General features: G+C 40.1%; 1 protein-coding gene across 1 annotated transcript in view; it reads right to left on the bottom strand.

Annotated features, from left to right (window-relative positions):
• Positions 1–4,170: 4,170 nt before the first annotated feature.
• The window catches only part of setbp1 (SET binding protein 1), a 66,120-nt gene continuing 51,407 nt past the window's right edge, over positions 4,171–18,883 (bottom strand). The window contains exons 3-4 of the mRNA XM_084114179.1: positions 11,378–14,702; positions 4,171–7,846 (exon numbers count right to left, since the gene is read on the bottom strand). Coding sequence (XP_083970305.1) covers positions 7,338–7,846; positions 11,378–14,702 — 3,834 coding nt within the window. The 3' untranslated portion in view covers positions 4,171–7,337. The remainder of the gene's footprint in view (positions 7,847–11,377; positions 14,703–18,883) is intronic.

Raw genomic sequence — 18,883 nt, 5'->3', positions numbered from 1 at the left:
TTATAACGGTGCCAGTACACTCACCACACATCAGCTATAGTTGGAGAGGAGAGAGAGCACTTGAAAACAAAACCCACTAGATAAAGCACACGCACCAAATGCTTCTTTCCACAAATGTGGCCAAAGGAGTATACTTTGAAAGGCTTGCACTCTCGACTGTGGGCGAGACAGAGCGGAACGTGGAAAATTAAGTATACCCGGGCCTTTAAGGAACCGTAAGGCAAGCATGTGCGCGCTTTGGCGCAGCACCATTAATGCCCTCATGACAAGCTGAAAAGGCCATCCAATTAAATTCCAGAGTGGAATGGGAGTGACTTTCCTTTCAAAAAAGAAAAAGAAATCAGTATCCCCTCAATCAGGCACTGATACAGCGATAAAGACCTTTGTCCGCACCAAGTGTTATGTATTGTAGTTATAATCAGATTCTCCCTCTCTACGGGTAGGCCCCTAGAGACCAAAGTTGCAGAGGTGCAGAATCTGCCTCCTGCCTGGGACATCAGGTCCCTGCACAGGGAAAGACACCATGGAGTCCTTAACAACAACTTCATGTTGCTTGCGTACCATGTCTTCGCTGGCCAGCAAGAAGCCACCAAAATCACAGACAGAGCCTTCTGCGTACAGCGAGTACAGAGTCCTGAGCGATACATGCGACAGGGCATCCACCCCCAGCGGGGCGCTCCTGTCCATAATCAAGAAAAGAGCGGGCGCCACGTGTTTTCTGCAGACGCAAAAAGATCCATATCGGCCCTGCCGAAACCGATCCCAAATCTGCGCCACTGTTCAAGGGTGCACACGCTTACAGAGTTCCTCGTCCGTGTTGTGATGCATTTGTCGTCACTTACTACACGTCGTAACCCTGCCCAGGGGGATTCCTTCGGTCAACAGATTTAGGTTTCACAGGAGATCAGGGCCTGAACGCACAATGGCACTATCGACGCATGCTTAAATGTTGTGTGGCTTACAGCATGCTACCGAACGCTGAGAGCACAAAGGTGACCCAGCCATACTACCGCTATTGAGGCAATGAGCCCAGCAGTCTCAATACTGTAAGGATAAAACGTGTGCGCCTCCCCAGTCGAAACTGAGCCAGACAGCTGTGAAAATCCTCTGCCCTCTGTTCGGCTCTGAATCCATCTCCAGACCGGGATATAACATCCGCTGACTCTGGGCCAGCGAGCCCCTTTTGAGATTAATCAGGAATCCCAGAGCTCGTAAATTTAAAACAAGTACATGTGTTTGTAACTGCTTGTTCCCTGCTGTCTGCACCCAGGAGCAGTTCTCCTGAGCAGACCCCTGCATCCTTTTGCAAACATTGCTGTATATTGCATATCACTGCTTTTCCTCCTCTGTCGGCACACAGCCTGACTGTCAGGTTAGCGGTTCTAATGCATTTTGATTGTTTTGACAAATCAACAACTTTATGCCTTGTATGCTGAACACTCATTTCTTTTATTGACAACATACTTAAACTTACTTGCACCTGCTATCTTGCAGGGTCACTTCTACCAAATCTGGATAGATCGACAGGCGAGTTCTCACCACTGTTTTTACAGGAGTCAAATAGAGCCCGTAAGTATTCCTCGCCCGAATCCAGCGAGACAGAATCATCACCCCTGACAGTCAAAGTTCAGCTCAGACTCAGAGCAGCCAGAGGAACCTTGTCTTGAACACTACACCAACATTCCTCGGCCACCAAACGATCGTCCCAACTCTCCGTAGCCTCCAAAAATGGCGATTGCCGCTTCTGGATTAGCCCCCGGAGACAGGAGTGGACCACTGTCCCGCCGAACACACACTACACGACGCTCGAGTGTGGAAGGATACACATGCATCAGGGTTGAAGAGATCCAGCCTAAGGTGGACAATTCCAAACACACTGGATAGTGCTTGTGAGCACTATCCAGGTATCAAAGCTAAATATGTGCTAAAAACTGTCCCTTAGTTTTCGAAAACAATCACTAAAGTGCGCTAACGTGAGCCGCTTAGATTCTTCCGGCGAAAATGTGACATGATGGTGTTCTAGCAGCACGATGAAGAGCTGAAGAACTAGGGGAATGACGCATACGACTGCATTTAAATGCGGATTTATTGTAGCGAAGTTGTACAACACGTTAATTACAAAACATGCCATTAATCATCAATAATCATTTTATTCTATTGACAGCATTAAGCTACAATTGAAAACAATTTTGTATAAAGAGGCATGCTGTTTTGACCATTATTCTCTCTAGATTGTCAATTTAACAGGTATTGAAGAGGTTATCTTACATGGCTTTCCTTTTTTGAAGTGGTGAATGAAGTTCAAGGTTGTGATAGTCAATTATTATGCATATAGCAAAATGTTATCGTTATCGGCCTGATAAGAAAATTTGGCGGATATAAAGTGGATTATTAAATAATGGATTATTTCAATAAATAATCAAAAAATAAATAATGGATTATTTCATCTGAGACACTTCAGATCGCCATGATGGTTTTGAATTGCTTGAAATATTATTGGAATCACTTTTTTAAAAAAGAAATAAAGCTGAGTGCAACGTACAGTGCAATAGACTGCATAAAATTATGCGCAATCACCACGTTATATTTTTTCTGTGCTTGCGCAGCGTCATGCAATCGCCCTGACTCTGGAACTCGAGTCAGGCATCTAGAAAAGCAAACTGGTTACTTGGAAAAGGCATAAGAATACACACAAAGCAACATAATACATTTGATGTCATACCTGCAATTAGGGAGGGAAATAAGGAGCTTACCCCTGACAAAGAAATTAAAAGGGTATTTGATCAGTTTTATTCCAAATTATATAGGCTACATCAGAATCTAGTTTTAGTTAGAATGAGTTGAAATGCTTTTTGTTTAGTATTATATTACCCATTTTATCCTCTAGTGAAATGAATGTATTGGATGCACTAATAACTCAAGAATCAGAGCTGATATTGTGTATTTGAAATCTGGAAAATCACCTGGCTCTTACGGTTTTTCAGAAATATTTAGTTTAGAATTTTTTTGGAGGTATCAGTTCACATTGGACAAAGAAACAATGTTTTTGTAGAGTTTTACAAATTACTAAGGCCTCCTCAGAAGGAATCAAAGGTGTATAAGGATTTAGAACAGGAACTGTGAGAATCTGAGACTGATTTGGCAAAGAGACCTTAATAGTGACACATGTAATAGAGTTCGGTCACACAATTTGAGGTATATGAAGGAAGCAAACTGATCCAGTATAAGGTTTTACATCAGTATTACTATACACCAGTAAAGCTTCATAAAATGTTTTTTTTTTTTTTTTTTACAATAAGAAATGCTGGAAGTGTAAACAATAATCTGACACATTCTTGTCCATGCTCTGGGAATTAACAAAGGATTGTTTCCTTCTGGGAAATGATGTTGAAATATCTTTGTGAGAGACCTCCTACATTCACCAAGTGTGCGTGTTTTTTAGGAAATAAAAGATTCTTCAGGTTAATAACAGGACTTCTTCCTGGTTTACTGTAGGTTACTGTAAGCCTCATCAGCATGACAGACACTTAGATTCTGGAAAGATATACAATATCCTACAATTAGAATGTAGTTTGAATCAAGGATTGAAAGTCCCTCATATTAGGAAAAATATTAGCAGGACTGAATGTATAAGTCACACAAATTTCACTCAAAAATATACAGTAAAATATATTAAAATGTAATTTATTCATGTGATGGTAAAGCTGAATTTTCAGCATCATTACTCCAGTCTTCAGTGTCACATGATCCTTCAGAAGTCATTCTAATATGATGATTTGCTGCTCAAGAAACTTTTATTATTATCAATGTTGAAAACCGTTGTGCTGGTTAATATTTTTGTGAAAACAGTGATCTTTTTTTTTTTTTTTTTAGGATTCTTTGATGGATAGAAAGTTAAAAAGAACAGCATTTAATTGAAATATATATATTTTTTGTAACAATGTAAAAGTCTTTACTGTCACTTTTAATCAATGTATTGCATCCTTGTTGAATATAAGTATTATTTATTTAAAAAAAAATAACTGCACCAAACTTTTGAATGGTTTTAAACTTTTTACATTAGTGTACATTCTGTTTGAAGGTGCAAAATATTCCTTAATACATACAAACAGTCATGGCTGGAATGTCAAGAACTATGCAAAAAAAAAAAAAAAGGCAAAGAAACGGAAGTGAGCTCTCGATAAATTCATTTATTTTATTTTTTTGCACAATGAATGACATGAACAAGATCAACTGTATTTTAAGTGCTCAATACTGCTCACCGGAGATGGCTGCACAAAATGAGCTTTACAGTAAGAAAAAGAAATAAAAAAATAAAACTACAAGATCATGAACGGCAAACATGACCAAACACATGCAAGCTTATATGTATGTACATATGTACAGGGTAGTACTTGTATTTATAAACATGTCTGTATACACAGTTACACAAAACATGAATGTGTATACATACATTCTATGTACAATGCATATGTTCGTGTATATCAGTATTTATTCTTCTCTATATACGTCCATTATTTGCTGTTTTTAATATCCATACAATGTACAAAATGCTTTATGAATTTAAAATCCATTACAAAAAAACATATCAAACAATGTATAAGATCATCTTCTTGACTTTTTCAAAATTGATATGCATACAATGAAATAGAGCATGCAGAGAGAGAAATCAAATGATCAAAATGGTCATAACACCATATGTATGAATTCAAATTTAGACAGCGATAAGAGCTTCTGTTGTGTCCTCGTTAGGAATATTACTTTCGATTAACACTTCATTTGTATTATAACTTCATTAATAGCAATACAAACTAAAAATACAATAGTACATTTGAGTGGATGACATTCTCTCGGTGACCTCAGAAACATTTACTCGACACAAAGTCGCTATTGACGTTTAGGAGCAGGAACATAAAAAAATACACTTCACTTCACAAGGCACCAATTATCAGCTGGTGGAGAAAATATATCTGGCATTTTAAAACCGAAGCCGAGCATATTTGAGCTGCCAGGCCTTGTTACCAAAGCCACGTTTGATTAACCTATTATAATCATCTATAATGTTTCAGAAAACTGCTACGGTGTACATTTCGTTTTAAAACATAGCTTTCGGTGCTTAAAGCACTAATAAACGGTCAACATTTTTTGGCAATGTTCGCAGGTGTTTAGCGGAACCAGCGCAAATGGACACATCCTACAAAAGGTCCAGTACAACTGGCTGAGGCAAATAGCTGCCGGCATATATTATTTCTTTGAGCTTTAATGCACTGCAAGTTATCATGAGGACAGAATGGTTCATAACACCACATGGCATGTTAAGCCACTACATGTGTCCTGCTTTGGACAACTGTGAGTGCAACATATTGACATGATTCTTAGGCATGATTCACGCAGCTATACAGCAACCTACAGAAGGTAGACTATTTACAGGGGACAATTTGTTGAATTTAACTTTTGATTAAGGCTGCACTGCTTAGAGGCTGATTTTCCTCCTCTAGACAATGACTAGAATTGCAAAAGAAATGATAGTCAGTTTTAGCACTATTCTTTTGAGCGGTTCAGATTTCAAATTTTTCAGTAAGACCACTTCATTAAAGAGACAGCTCACAAAAGATTAAATGCTAAAAGTTATGTCAGTGGATTCACAGCAATAACCTGATGCATAGTAAATAAGCATGTATTCATTTAAAAAACCCTGCGTGGGTTTGGTTATAGAGATATTTTGAGTTTCTTTAGGTGTACTAGATGTGCCGCCTGGTCACTGAACTGTATATATGTATATAAATGTATGTATATAGACAGAATGAAGCCTATTATTACTGTAGCAAGACCTGTGAAAATGATCACATCGAAATGAACACATTACAACCAGGGCAGCAAACTCTATTATGTACATTCTAGACTGATATCTTGCCATTAATTGTTCCCAGTACCTGAACATGTTATGGATTTATAGACAAACATAAGGCACATATGTAAAAACTAAGAAATCAATAACAAATGGAAAGCTATTCAAATTAGGACCACATTCAAATCTATTCTGTCGCTTACGTATATATCAGTGTAATTTGTTTCTAAGACCGCGTAGGACATATATTTGATTAATTTGTGATGTCCCATGTTCAAGACGATCACCTATATAGTCTTCAGTGTACATTCTGTTATGTATTTTTCCAATCCAAATGACAGACTAATCGAAAAATAAGCACACCACCACACCATTCAGAGGAATATACAAAAGCAGCTAAACTGAAACCAATCTATCCTATGATGCACAACTACACTGAAACTTTGGTCATGGAGATATCTAATACTGACAGGTATATAGACATGCTATTGTTTAGTTAACAAGAGCAGGCACATTCTCAAAGAGTCTCTGGAGAAGGCCATTCGAATAAGAACTTGTTTTCCAGTCAGATCATGAAAATATCACCCAGGTGCTCACTATTATTTAAAGCGAAAAACCAACACTGACACTAAAACTTCAGCCCACTCAAACTTGTTCTACAAAACAGAAAGAAAAGAAATAAGTGCTTTGTTGGTTTTAAATGCAACCGTAGCATTTTTCCATCGAGCCTGGTGTGAACTACTGGGATGTGTTTTGATGTCCTGTGTCGTCAACAAGCCTTCGATCTGCAGTGATTCCACTTCGTTAAGATTACACGACTAAATATGTTTCTCCATTTGAACAAGCTTTCTACTTCTATTTGGTTAAAAACGGAACAAAAACATTTCAAACTTTATATGGTTTTTGATTTGATATGCTGACAGTATAGGTAGATCTAAAATACTTTGAATTTGAAATGTTAGTAGAATATGATGCTATGTACAGTGAAACGATAGCCATCAAAACATCACTGAAAAGGGTTTCATCCGAAAGTATTGCCATTAGTTCATGCCTGAAACACACCTGAGCGCAGGCAAGCGTATGTAAGCGTGTGTTAGCGGTGAGTTACCAGTGAAATCAACCTCTGCCAGAAGATCTGAGCTTTGTGCTTGAGCGAAATAAAAAACAAGAAAGGAAAAAGTGCACAGTACTGTCATTTAAGTTCATTTACATGTGCTGGTAGATTATGGCTAAAGCCATATTTTCAACATCCTCATGGTTATGGGCTTTTGGGAGAGTAAAAGTTCAGTTTGTCTCCTTGAGACCAATAATAAAGTATGAGATAGAAGTGTACATACTGAAAGCAGAGCTCTTTAGACCACAACCATGATCCAAATTCTCAGCGAATGCCCATTAAAATGTGTCAGTAGAATTCAGATCAAAACAAACCGAAGAAACGATACAAAGACCCAAGCACAAGGCTAACTCACAGTGCACTGTCATAACCTCGCTAATGAGAGGTGAGAGTAGCTGCTTCTTTCCTGTACCCTCTTCCTCTGCGGTTTGGACGCTCCATTTGGAGCTCCGGCTGAACTTTGTGCCAGTGCTTGCCTCCCTGCATGGATTGCGGGTTGGTTTGGGATCTGGCCATGTGTACCACTGACTCGATGGCGTCTGTGATGGAGTCATGATTGGAGAACTCAAGCTGAGCGGGCACCAGACCGGTGTGAAGGTTCCTCTTCCCAGGAAGGTCCACACACTTTTCAAGAACTGGCATCTGACCCAGCAATCCCTCCTCGAGAGAAAGCGGCTGCTTCCTTGGCCTCCCTCGGCGTCTCTTCACCATGTTGTTCCCTGTCTTGGCCTGCCTCTGAAGTCTCTTGACTTTTAGAATCTTGTTGACGTGATCCAGGTTTTTCTTGGTGGTGAGGATCTTGGAGAAGGCACACATTTTTCGCATGTCGCACTGGATATCTTCCACTTCGTTGCCCTTGTACCTCCTCTTGTATGAACTGTGGTCTGGAGATGAAAGGACAAGAAACAAAACAAATCAATGAAAAGGACAAGCAACAGCTTATTCACAACCAGTTCCAAAAATATCAGAATTAAATGACGTTTGTTAACAGTTCTCGCTTCTGGAACGAGTACTAAAATACTATGGCCGAGTTTCCTGCACTACCTTACTCAGTTGCACAGCAACACCGCTTCTGAATCAACTAAATAATATAATTTGAATTAGTGTAGTACCGATTGGTTTTTCATTTGACAATGTGTAGTTAAACATACACCATGTTTTGCCAGTATTTATTAATATAAGATACCACTTTTTTTTTTATATATTTTTTTTATATATATATAGTTAAGGCCAATTATGGGTTTGCATTTACACCACCTGTCTTTTAAAAAAGATAATTGGAAGACCTTTTGCAAGAATGGTTTTGAAATAATTTATTATTGAAATTATCTCATCATTTGGCTATAGAATTGCATTTATTTAATCTAAATATTTAATCCCTAAAAGTACTAAAATAATCATTAATGGAACTATCAAGGAACTGGAATCAATAAGTGGAATCAGAACTGGAATCATTACATTCTTTACGGTTCCCATCCCTAGCTATGAGACACTGATTGTGAAAAATGTGCTAGGCCAGTTTGGTAAACATTTGGCAAGTCGTTTGTTATAATATAATTGAATTGCACATCATCTCGCTAGCTGAAGCAGTGATATTTATAAAGTAAACTTAAGACCCCTGAGTGAGTCATGACGTATGCAGCCAGACTGAGAGAGATAAACTTTCTTCTGTGCTTAATGATGTGACAATCCAATGTGTCAACATTCTAATTTGTATTAGCTGGAGTATAAATATTCCTGCATATACAGATCTGATAGCAATTGATACAGCCAAGCTTGTTGAGTCATGCAGTTTATCATTATCAGCTGTCAGTCTAACAGAGTGAAGCGTTAATAAGCGAACACGTGAAAAATGCCCCATGAGAGGAGAGGACTGTGAAGCAACAGCTCACTTAACACTTGACATGTGGATAACTGCATCCATGCACATAATAAGGAAACATCAGGAACCTCCTACTTATCAGTCAATCAGTGAATATAGCCAGTGTTCACATTCACAATGAATAGATGCGCCTGTAAATGTGAGTAATAAACTACGAGGCCTCAGATACATTTGTGATTAATTTACTGCCTCTACACTTCACGTTGGAGCTTTGGAAGGAAGCCCAGACCAGAGGAAATGCTGGGTTTCTGGCAGCCTTGTTTGAAATGAGTTCAGACAGCCTAAAGCTGCCTAAAATGTGTGTTCCACATCTAAGATCTCTCCTGCACTCTTTTCATATCTCTGGAGAGGTCTCTTTTTCTCTTTTCTTGTTGATTGCCACTCCATCTGGTAGGTTTCCATGAAAACAAACAAGAGCTGTAATTGTGGAAGATGTTTGAGATCAGGGCGCTCTATGCCTATGCATTTCCAGGTTTCTCTTAAGACTCACTTAAGAGTGCACCTGTGCAAACCCGAAAACGGGATACACTCCTTCTTAATTCTCCTTCTCCTTCTCGGAATCTTCTCATTATAGCATTAAAATGCAATGTTAAATCAAATGGCAACCACACTTTCTAAACAATCAACAGGGCTATTTTGGATGCGAGTTAGAACAAAACAAAACTGGAAAAAAATGTGCATGGGTCACTAACCAGCTGTGCATGGGCTCCTTCAGCCCATTTGGTTTCAATAAAGTAAAATGTGTGCCTGACTAAACATGAGCCCTTCCTTCTCTGGCCTCAGTTTATCACTGGGAAACTTGCAGAGTCTTCCCAAGTGCCAACAAATCATTGGACAGAGACATTCATTTTCAAAGGGAGTGTCACAACTCATTTATTCCCTGAAATCTCTACCTGCATCCTGTGCACAATGTTTTCATTAGTGGCAGCAATTTATGGACTTGCCTCGCCGCTGTCCCCACAGCTCCGCTCTACACGGTAGTGGAGGCCTACTTCCTGTTGCCATGGCAACCGAATTCCACAGTTCAAAGGTAAATGATTTAAAAAAATACAGTGGTGTAAGATCACATTTTTGCCCCTGCAAATTCTCTAGTCGATTGTCAAGGCAAGCTACTCATTTAATACACAAAATCCTTGTTAAGCAAATGTGGGTGTAGACCTGCTTGAAAACTCATCATGCACTGGCATTTGTAAGGGTTTTAATAGGGGTTTTCTTGCTTGCAGTGTAAAGAAAGATGAAACTATACCAGTACGATCAAATGGAAATCCTTGGTGTAATTCCTGTGCTAGCAAATTAGTGGCATTAGGTTTTACGTTAAAGAGGGTTTAGAGAAGATCTGTACATTGAGAACTCCATCAGAATTTCAATCCATACCATATGTGCTCACTGATGTATGATAAATTACTTTCAAGAGCCTGTGAAAGGGTGATATTTCTAATGGATACATTTATTTAGCCCTGTATATAATCTTATTCTTTGTGAGATAGATAGATAGATAGATAGATAGATAGATAGATAGATAGATAGATAGATAGATAGATAGATAGATAGATAGATAGATAGATAGATAGATAGATAGATAGCTTTAATTGGGACATAGTAAAGTTAGGCAACACAATATAATCCTTATGCGTTTAAAATATGGAAAAACATCTTCTCCAAACTAGACACTCCCATCACAATGATTAATAGCCTTATTATCAAAAAGGTGCTGTCGTCATGCCATGATTCCATAGCAAATATAACTAATTAATCGTAAATGAGATGTGACCTTAAATGCAAATTTAAGCATATTTAAAGCCTCATTTTGCTGCTTTTATTGCATGATAGCCATAATGCCACTGGAAAAAAATATGCCTGCCATAAAAAGGCAATTCTGTCAAAACATGCTTATCTAAATCTGCACTTTGAAATCAACACAGATGTACACTTAGGTGGGATGTATGTCATATTTCTCTGTTTAAGTACAACAAACTAGCTCTTTGAAGCATCGAGTAAATTCATGGAGGTGGGTGGTAGCAGGCAGAATGTGAGTCATCCTCATAGTTCCCCTAGGGGAGTGAAAATGTAATCTAACTGTGCCTTGGGCTTGCAATTCCCCTTCAGTGGAGTAGACTGGATTCATTAAACCTCTGGCTTCTCTCCAGCTCTTTTAACAAGAGGCAAGGTTTTTTATTGCATGTCTGTAGAATATAAATCAAAACGTGTGAATAATATATCTCTAAGAAAAAAACATTGGCAGGCAGGGGCGAAAAGGGAGGAAAGAGAAATTTGTGAATTATAGTTGTCTCCATCCATGCATTACACTTTGCTTGCCAGATGTACTGAGAACAGAATACAAAGTGTTCAGAAAGCACATTTGTTTCTCTAGATTTTGTACTTAATAGCAGAACATGATTTCACTTGTATCCAACTAATCACTGCTTGGTAAAGCAAAATAATGTTCATTTATAAAAATAAATAAGTGAATCAATATTTTGTATGGATCTTGCATTTGTCTGAATGCATTTCATAGAGACAGATATATTTTTACCTGCTACAGCTGTGTTGGACTGGTACATCTGCTCGGCACTCTCTTCTCTACCTCCTTGGAAAGACGCCATGCTTCCTCCTCTGTATGCAGCAAAGTTCTCCAAGCTATGCCTCCTGATGTGAACGCTAGAATCATCATCCTCTAAGTGCTGCCCCTTGAAGGAGTCCAGCGTCTGGTCCTGGCTGGCTCGCAGGCGCTCATGTGGTTGTCTAGTGCAGATGTTAAGGAAGTTGTTTAGTGTCTCTCCTCGAGTGCGTTTACAATGCTGAGAGTCAGATAAGGATAATGATGAGAGCGTGTCTACTTCAAAGTAGTTCCTGGAAGCTTTTGGCGAAGCATCTGTGCTTTGCTTGCCTCTTTGCTTGTCCTTCAGTTTGGACAGAGAGTTATTCTCGAGTCTCTCATTCAAGAGGCTGAGAAAGGCAGGACTCTGGGTTCCACTGAAGAGCCCCCCGAGATCCTCCCTCTGTGGGATGTACTGATCCTCTTTATGTTTGTACTTGTGCTTGTGCTTGCGTTTGTGGAGACAGACACTTCCCAAACAGCTGCTCGAAGGGTGATGGGAGTCGCTCATTCTAGATGAAGGCATCTCATGTGGCATATTCTTTGCTCGATGTCTGCTAGGAGCAGTGAGACTGGAGGACGCACCAGGGTGGAACTTTGGTGGAGGGACTGGTGGCCTCATGAGAGGAGAGGCTGAAGGTCCAAGTGCATGAGATAAGTAAAAGGGAGAAGGGTACTGACCATAATAGCCCATGTTTATCATACTTGTGGCAAGAGGCATGGATGTGTAAGGCATCGCGTAGGGTGCATAGTAATTGCCACCAGGCACTGGGCAGCCAAACCCTTGAATAAAAGGCATCTTTGATATTGGCTCGTTTGACTTGGCTGGCCGACCACGCCTCCTCTTTGACTTATCAGAGCTCCTGCGAAGATAGTGCACAGGGTCGTAGGGATAGTATGGCATAGGATAATAGTGGTCAAAGTTGAGACGGAAGATGCTGGGATAGGAATTCTCATGGTAGAATTTGTAGCTGCGGTGAGAGATTCGGAAGACCTGGAATTTGCTAACCAGCTCCTCGAGGTCAGCCATAAACTGCAGGTCGTCCTGGCTCTGGAGGGCCTTGCGTTTCCTCCTATGCTTCTGCTTCTTCAGGCTCTCTTGAGCGAAGAAATTTTCCACAGCGACCGCAGTGACACGCTTCTGGTAGTGCCCCCTCACTGCTTTGCTCTTTGCCTCTATGACAGCTGCCTCAGTGGCATCAAAACTGCAAAGATCAAACGAGTATCTCCGACGGGATGCCGGGCCTTTCTCGGTCTGGTCAGATGTACTGTTGTTGTCGGTGCCAATTCCACTATCACTAGGGATTGTCTCTTCACTGTGGGACTCGCTAACTGGAGACAGGGTGACTTCTTTGATGGAAGCCACTTCAGACAGGTGGGATGGTGAGTTGGCCATTAGTCTTGGGGGAGACAGCTTCCAGTTACTACTGAGCAAGCCCTTATGCGTTTTTGTGGGCAATGCACTGATAGGCTGTAGATTTGGCATTGTCTTCAGGTCATGCTGGCTGGTATCTGTGGTGGCAGGGTGAGCTGTCCCACCTGCTGCAGAGTGAGAAGAGAGGGACTGCATGACCCTGGGAGAAGGCATTCCGGTTGTGGATGATGTATTAGAAGGCACTAGAGGGTTCTCGAAGGGACTTGAAATAGGCAACGAGTGCTTATCACTGGCTTTGTGCTCATTTTGCTGGGCTTGAAGATCAATTCTGGGCTTCCTTCCCCGTTTTTTGCCTATGTAAATAGTCCCACGCTTGCTGACATTGATTTGCTTGCCAAAACGGGCCTCGATTGTCGATGCCACGGTCGTCATGGCATTTGAAACCGGAACATTGGACTTCAAGGCAAGATTGCCAGGATTAGAAGTGGACAAAAGTTCATTCAAAATGCTCTGCATCTTGACCAGTTTCATTTTCTTAGTTGCCCTCTTTTTAAGGACACCTTCTTGACCTGATTTCTTGAGTTTTAACTGTTGTGCAGGAGGGGATTTGTTGAAGGCCAACTGCACTAATTTTGACATATTATGCTTCCTCCTCCTTTTTGAAGTGCTGGATGAATTTTGAGTGATAGGGCTAACTGGGCTTGTTGCGGTTCCTTCGTGAATTGTCTCCACAGTAAGTAACGGCTGTTTCTTTGGCCGTCCACGTTTCTTTTTCACTGGAGTAATGACTGTCAAACTGTTTGTGTTTGTGTAGAGTGGGCTGGATGGGGTAATAGGGAAGGCAGAGGGTGGATCTTCAATGGACAGAGATTGATTCACGTCTTTATGAGGAGAGGAGTTCTGGGACTTTAAATAAGACCACCTGTCCTTGACCTTTGATAGCCTACCCTCTGTTTGCTTGTCGGCATCAATCATTGATCTTGGTCTCCCAGCTGGTGTTTTCCTCTGTCTATTCTGAAACATCTCAACATCATCAGTCATTGTCCCAGCACTGTCTTCCTCACTCTCTCGTAAATTCACACCGAATTGTTGTGGTGCAATGAAATCTATTTTCTTTGTCATTTTAGGTTTTGTGCTCCCTTGGTCTGTTTTATCAGTCTTCTCAACTTGCTGTGTGGTTTGTGAATCAGATAAGTTATCTTCAACTACTTTTCTATTTCTTCGCTTTTTACTCATAGATTCATCTGCGTGAAGGGTGCCACAGCTTGATGTTGTCTTACTCTCATCTGTCCTACTGCTTGACTTCTCAGGCTCCTCAGTCTCAAATTCATTTTTATCAGTTTTGTATGGTTGTCTTTCCTTAGTACTTCCTTGGTTTTCAGTATCTCTGTCCATCTTTTTGACCCACTGAAGGCCTAAATTATGCGTGGTTGGGACCTTCATTGGGTCTTTCCTACCATATTTACGTTTGATGTTCCCAAAAACCTGCTCAGTGACTACCTGCAAGCCTCTGTCTTTGCTAAAAGAGAAAAGACTTGAGTCAGCTGGAGTACTCAATGTATCAACTGGAGATGATGCTAGTGTGTCAGTGCTTGGGGAAGACATGGCAGATGCAAAGAGACCTCCAGATGAACTGCCTGTGCCCTTTTTAACTTGCGTTTTCGAGAATGATGTGTTAGGTTCTGACAAAGGGTTCTTGTTGGTGCATGCTGATTCTCTTTTTGATTCTGGTTCTGTCCTGTGTTGCTCTTGATCTCCAACAGTATCCAACGGCTTTGTCCAGTCAAGGTGGTGAATGTCGTTGCTTTTAGACTCATGCTTTGGTTTTGTGCTCTCCATCATCACGTTGTCAGTTTTATTCACAAGTTTATAAGGCCTCTCATAGGTCTGAAATTTAAAAACAAAAGGAAGAATTTAGAAAATAGACAAAAGTTATGTCAAGATAATATTATTAAACACATGCTTTTCATTCTCTAACACAAGGTAGATTAACAGAGAAACATTCACACCTCATATAAAAACAAACAAAAAACTAACTAGGAACCTACATGTTGTTACTGATAACAACTACTGTTTTGCTGCCAAGTTTTGCTGCCACACCTACTGAAAGCATATAATACTGTGTACAATTGTGCAAGCCTTTGAGACTTGTGGTTTGGTCTGTTAGAAATAACGTATTGCAAGATCAGCACTTGATACTAGGATATGTTCTGTAAAGCCATCCTGTTTTCAAAGCCAACAGCTACAGGCGGTAATGAAGTTTAACCACAGTTTTGTTTTTCAGCAGGTCAACTTCCATTTCAGAGCTCTGCAGCTGAGGCTAAGACAGTCTATGCTGCGGTTTCAGATTAGTTTACATCTGGGGTCCCAGTGTTTTCAACAGGCTCACAACAGGAAAGACACCAAAAAGACTAAATGCAAAATGTAACTTTAGAAAATACAAATTGTACCTACTTAAGTTACTGCATAAAATAAATGAAGAAAAAATAACAACAAAAGAACCGATTGAGAATCATTGTACAAATAGTCTTTAATTGTTTAAAGCTTAAAGAGCTTTAAAGAAAGTGGTAGGAATAAGTTATGTTACTTTGGCACTGACAAGTCTGATTACATCAGTAAAAGATGATTTAGTCTCCTGGAGTCTGGTTTGTTTGGGTCACAGAATTTCTGACATAAACTAAAGAAATGCATGGAAAGACAAATGTGGTAAAAGAGTTTAGAAGAGTATAAGTAAGTTCCCTTGGAAGATGACATCCTGGAGTTATGAAAGGCTTTTCTTAAAACAACAGTGAAAGTGAGCTGAACAACGAAGAAACCAAAGAAAAAGCACATTGTAAAAGCTCATAACTGCATCTCTTATTTGACACAAAAATCTTGGTCACTTTAGGTATAACTGACTAATGACTTTTTTTACTAATTAGCTAGATTTTTTCATTTACTGAAGAAAATGTGAGGGGTACTTGCCTCTGAAAAACTCGCTACCACGGTGCAAGGTTTTGTGGGTCGTTTTCTAAGCCGTTTCTAAAGGTGTTCTGATGTACTACTAATTGTTTAGGTTAGTTAGTGCCAACCCATTGAGTCTGGCGATGGGAGCTACAACCTGGCTTGCACCATTTCCCAATCCAGTTTCTCTCTCTTTACCCCCTCATTTTCCCATTCTCCACTCTTTTATGAATAGTTGTTCCAAAAGTGACCAAAATAAAACCCAAATCTTTAAAGTACAGATAGATAAGGAGGAAAGAGAACAGCAGTTTGGTTGTCTTTTAAATTTATTTCCCTTAAAACCAATCTGAGAACAACGGGAGCTACCTTTGACAAGTTAAATGACCACAGACAATTATGGAGTCCATTGGCAAACTTTATAATGGTGACCGGCCAACCTTTCACACTATTTGGAAGAGCTTTTTGTTCCTCCTCTAATCAGCCAAGAGTAATGCATCACTTAACTCCTAACCAGGTCCTGAAAGAGCCCAGGCAGGCAAGACTTTTATCTGCCGTGCACAGCCCTCACCTAAAATATCCTAGCATGCTTTTGACTTGCATGTGTGCGTGTGTGTTTCAGGAGTCATCCCTCAGCCTAATCCTCTCCAATATCATTCAATCAGTAGTTTTTAATTAGAGGGAAGCAGACATTAATGAGGGATCACTCCTCTGCCAGCCTTGTCCTTTTTATTTCCCTCATCTGTGAGAAACTGCATCACCTTTCAGATTCCTAATCCTGTAATCCTATGAGGAATTTGCGGTCTCCCCCGGCCCACAGGATACAGTCTCTACTGCTGAATGCCAAGTCTCCTGGCCGCCCTTTAATTTGCCTAAATGGCATTATAAAATTTTTTTTTTAAAAATGGTGTATATGGTGTAACCTCGCCATTGAGGATGCCAATACTATTCTAAATACTCACTGGGAACCTCAATATCCGTCATCTTTATCGTTAGCCTGTCATATTCCATTTCTTTCACCAGAATAAAACATTTCCAGTTTGTATTCTGACATGAATATGACACGTAAATAGAGTTCCCTTTCAAATAACAAGTGTCAAACCCACAATTCAAGTGAATTAAAATCAGAAAAAGAAAATAATGAAACTGGCGATGGTGTTCAGCAGTCGTACGTTACAAATATGCCATTGCTCGTGTAAATACACCATACCATATTGTGTCAATGTGTTGACAAGTGAGTCCCTCACCAGATAATAAAAATCTCTGCAGTCATAAATGACTTATGAGCCCTCTAATGAGCACTTCCTATCTGTTGTAAACAGAGCAGCAGTTCTGGCAGGGCCACTGGGCAGTCTGGCGCAGTAGGCACCAAATCCTGGCGGACACCATTGCACTCAAAGCCCAGAACTGCAGGAGACGAGTCAGTCTCAGACCAGATAAACAGACAGGGAGAAGGCAGCCGAGATTACAGAGTCTCTTGCATAATAATAAGCTAGGTTTGGCATCCTCGTGGAGCCCTCGATACCCCCTTTTTCCCTCTTCCATTTCTTGCTTGCTCTTGTTGTTCTCTTCATTTTTTCCCCCTCCATCACCGCCATGGTAATTGGCCAGCCAAAACCTCATTGGCCTCTTATGTGTTTGGTAACCATGGGATACTGTGAGTCAGAGCCACTGAAAATAGACAGAAATGCAGCGAGCCAAACATGCAACTTTGCCCGACTGATACCCGGCCAAACTTGCTCTACCCTCCACTAAATCCTGCCTGTCCTGATGCAAGAGCTCACTGTTTGCCTTTCAGACTGACAGATGAGCAGTCCACAAGTCTGATGCAGGATCAACACAGCTTGGCGTGACTCTGGAAGTTTGGACACATCCAAACTTTGACAAACGATGCAATAACAGCTTGTAGAAGCAGCGCTGCTACACAAATTGCAACCGGCACACCACAAATGCAATATTGTGAAGGGGTCATTTCTTTCGTTCATGTCATCCCTGCAATCCCACAAGCTTTTATAGTTCGATTAACATGACAGCAGGTCAGCTTTGTTTTCTGACCAAACGGCAGTGTGCTAGCCACGGGGCTAATTGGTCAAATTACAGCCTTTGTAACACTGTCTCAGTAACACTTTCTGAATTGGTTAGTGAAAGCCAGCTCTGAGTTGTTAGACATCCCTCATGCCATGGTAGCCATGGGTAATGTGACACCCGATTGATGACAACACAAACCTGGATAGAGTGTCAATCACCTGATCTGGAAAATCTAGCTCTAGTTACAGGACTTGAGGCATCTTTAAATCCATCCTCGGACAGTCAAAATGCCCACTAGTTTGACACAGTGGATTACAACGTAGAAAGGTCTAATATAGAGTAAATGCTGTGTGGAAACTTCTGATGATGCTACATTTTGAAATTATGCCATGTATTTGACTGAAGTACATGCATATCACAAATCTAAAAGCTTTAATGATGTGATCAAGAGTGTTTTAAGTGCCTCATAAAAGCTTTGTAATTGTAATAGCAATTTTAATTAAGTCTCATGATATATCAATAGATATAATTCAATATAGATCAATTATATATCAATATAACTTTGACATAATGCACTTTATACAAGCAGCCTGTATAGGTTTACAGTGGTTTTTCCCTCTTTGTCTCCATATGGGCACATAATGTGGTATTGAAGTATACTTTGCTGTTTCTTAGGCTTGAATGTGTTAAAGATCAATAAGTAACGTGAAATTTTAGTGCTTAGGCTAAGCATAAAATTCATATCAATGCAAAATGAACTTTAATATGCAACCCATTCTACTTTCATAATGATACATTTCTGAATTAAATAAGATATTGCAGTGGTGTCCAAACCTGCTCCTGGAGGGCCACTGTCCTCCAACCCTTATTAAACACACATGAAACCAGCTAATCAAGATCTTCAGACTTATTAGAAACAAAGCCACTTGAAGGCAAGCCTGCAACCTTAGCCGGAAAAAGTGTAATGCTAGCTAACGCTGCGGTAAGCAGGGAAGGAGACAAGAGGCCTTTAAAAAAAAAAAAAAAATGAATGGATGTCAATAGAGTAGAGGCTTCACTAGGCTGAATAAACCACTTTTGTGAGGAAATCGCTTATTTAA

The sequence above is a fragment of the Abramis brama genome, assembly GCF_963993115.1.
Source record: "Abramis brama genome assembly, chromosome: 5".
NCBI classification, from domain to species: Eukaryota; Metazoa; Chordata; class Actinopteri; order Cypriniformes; family Leuciscidae; genus Abramis; species Abramis brama.
Note: the sequence above shows the minus strand (reverse complement) of the source record. Positions and strands in the feature narration are given on the sequence as shown.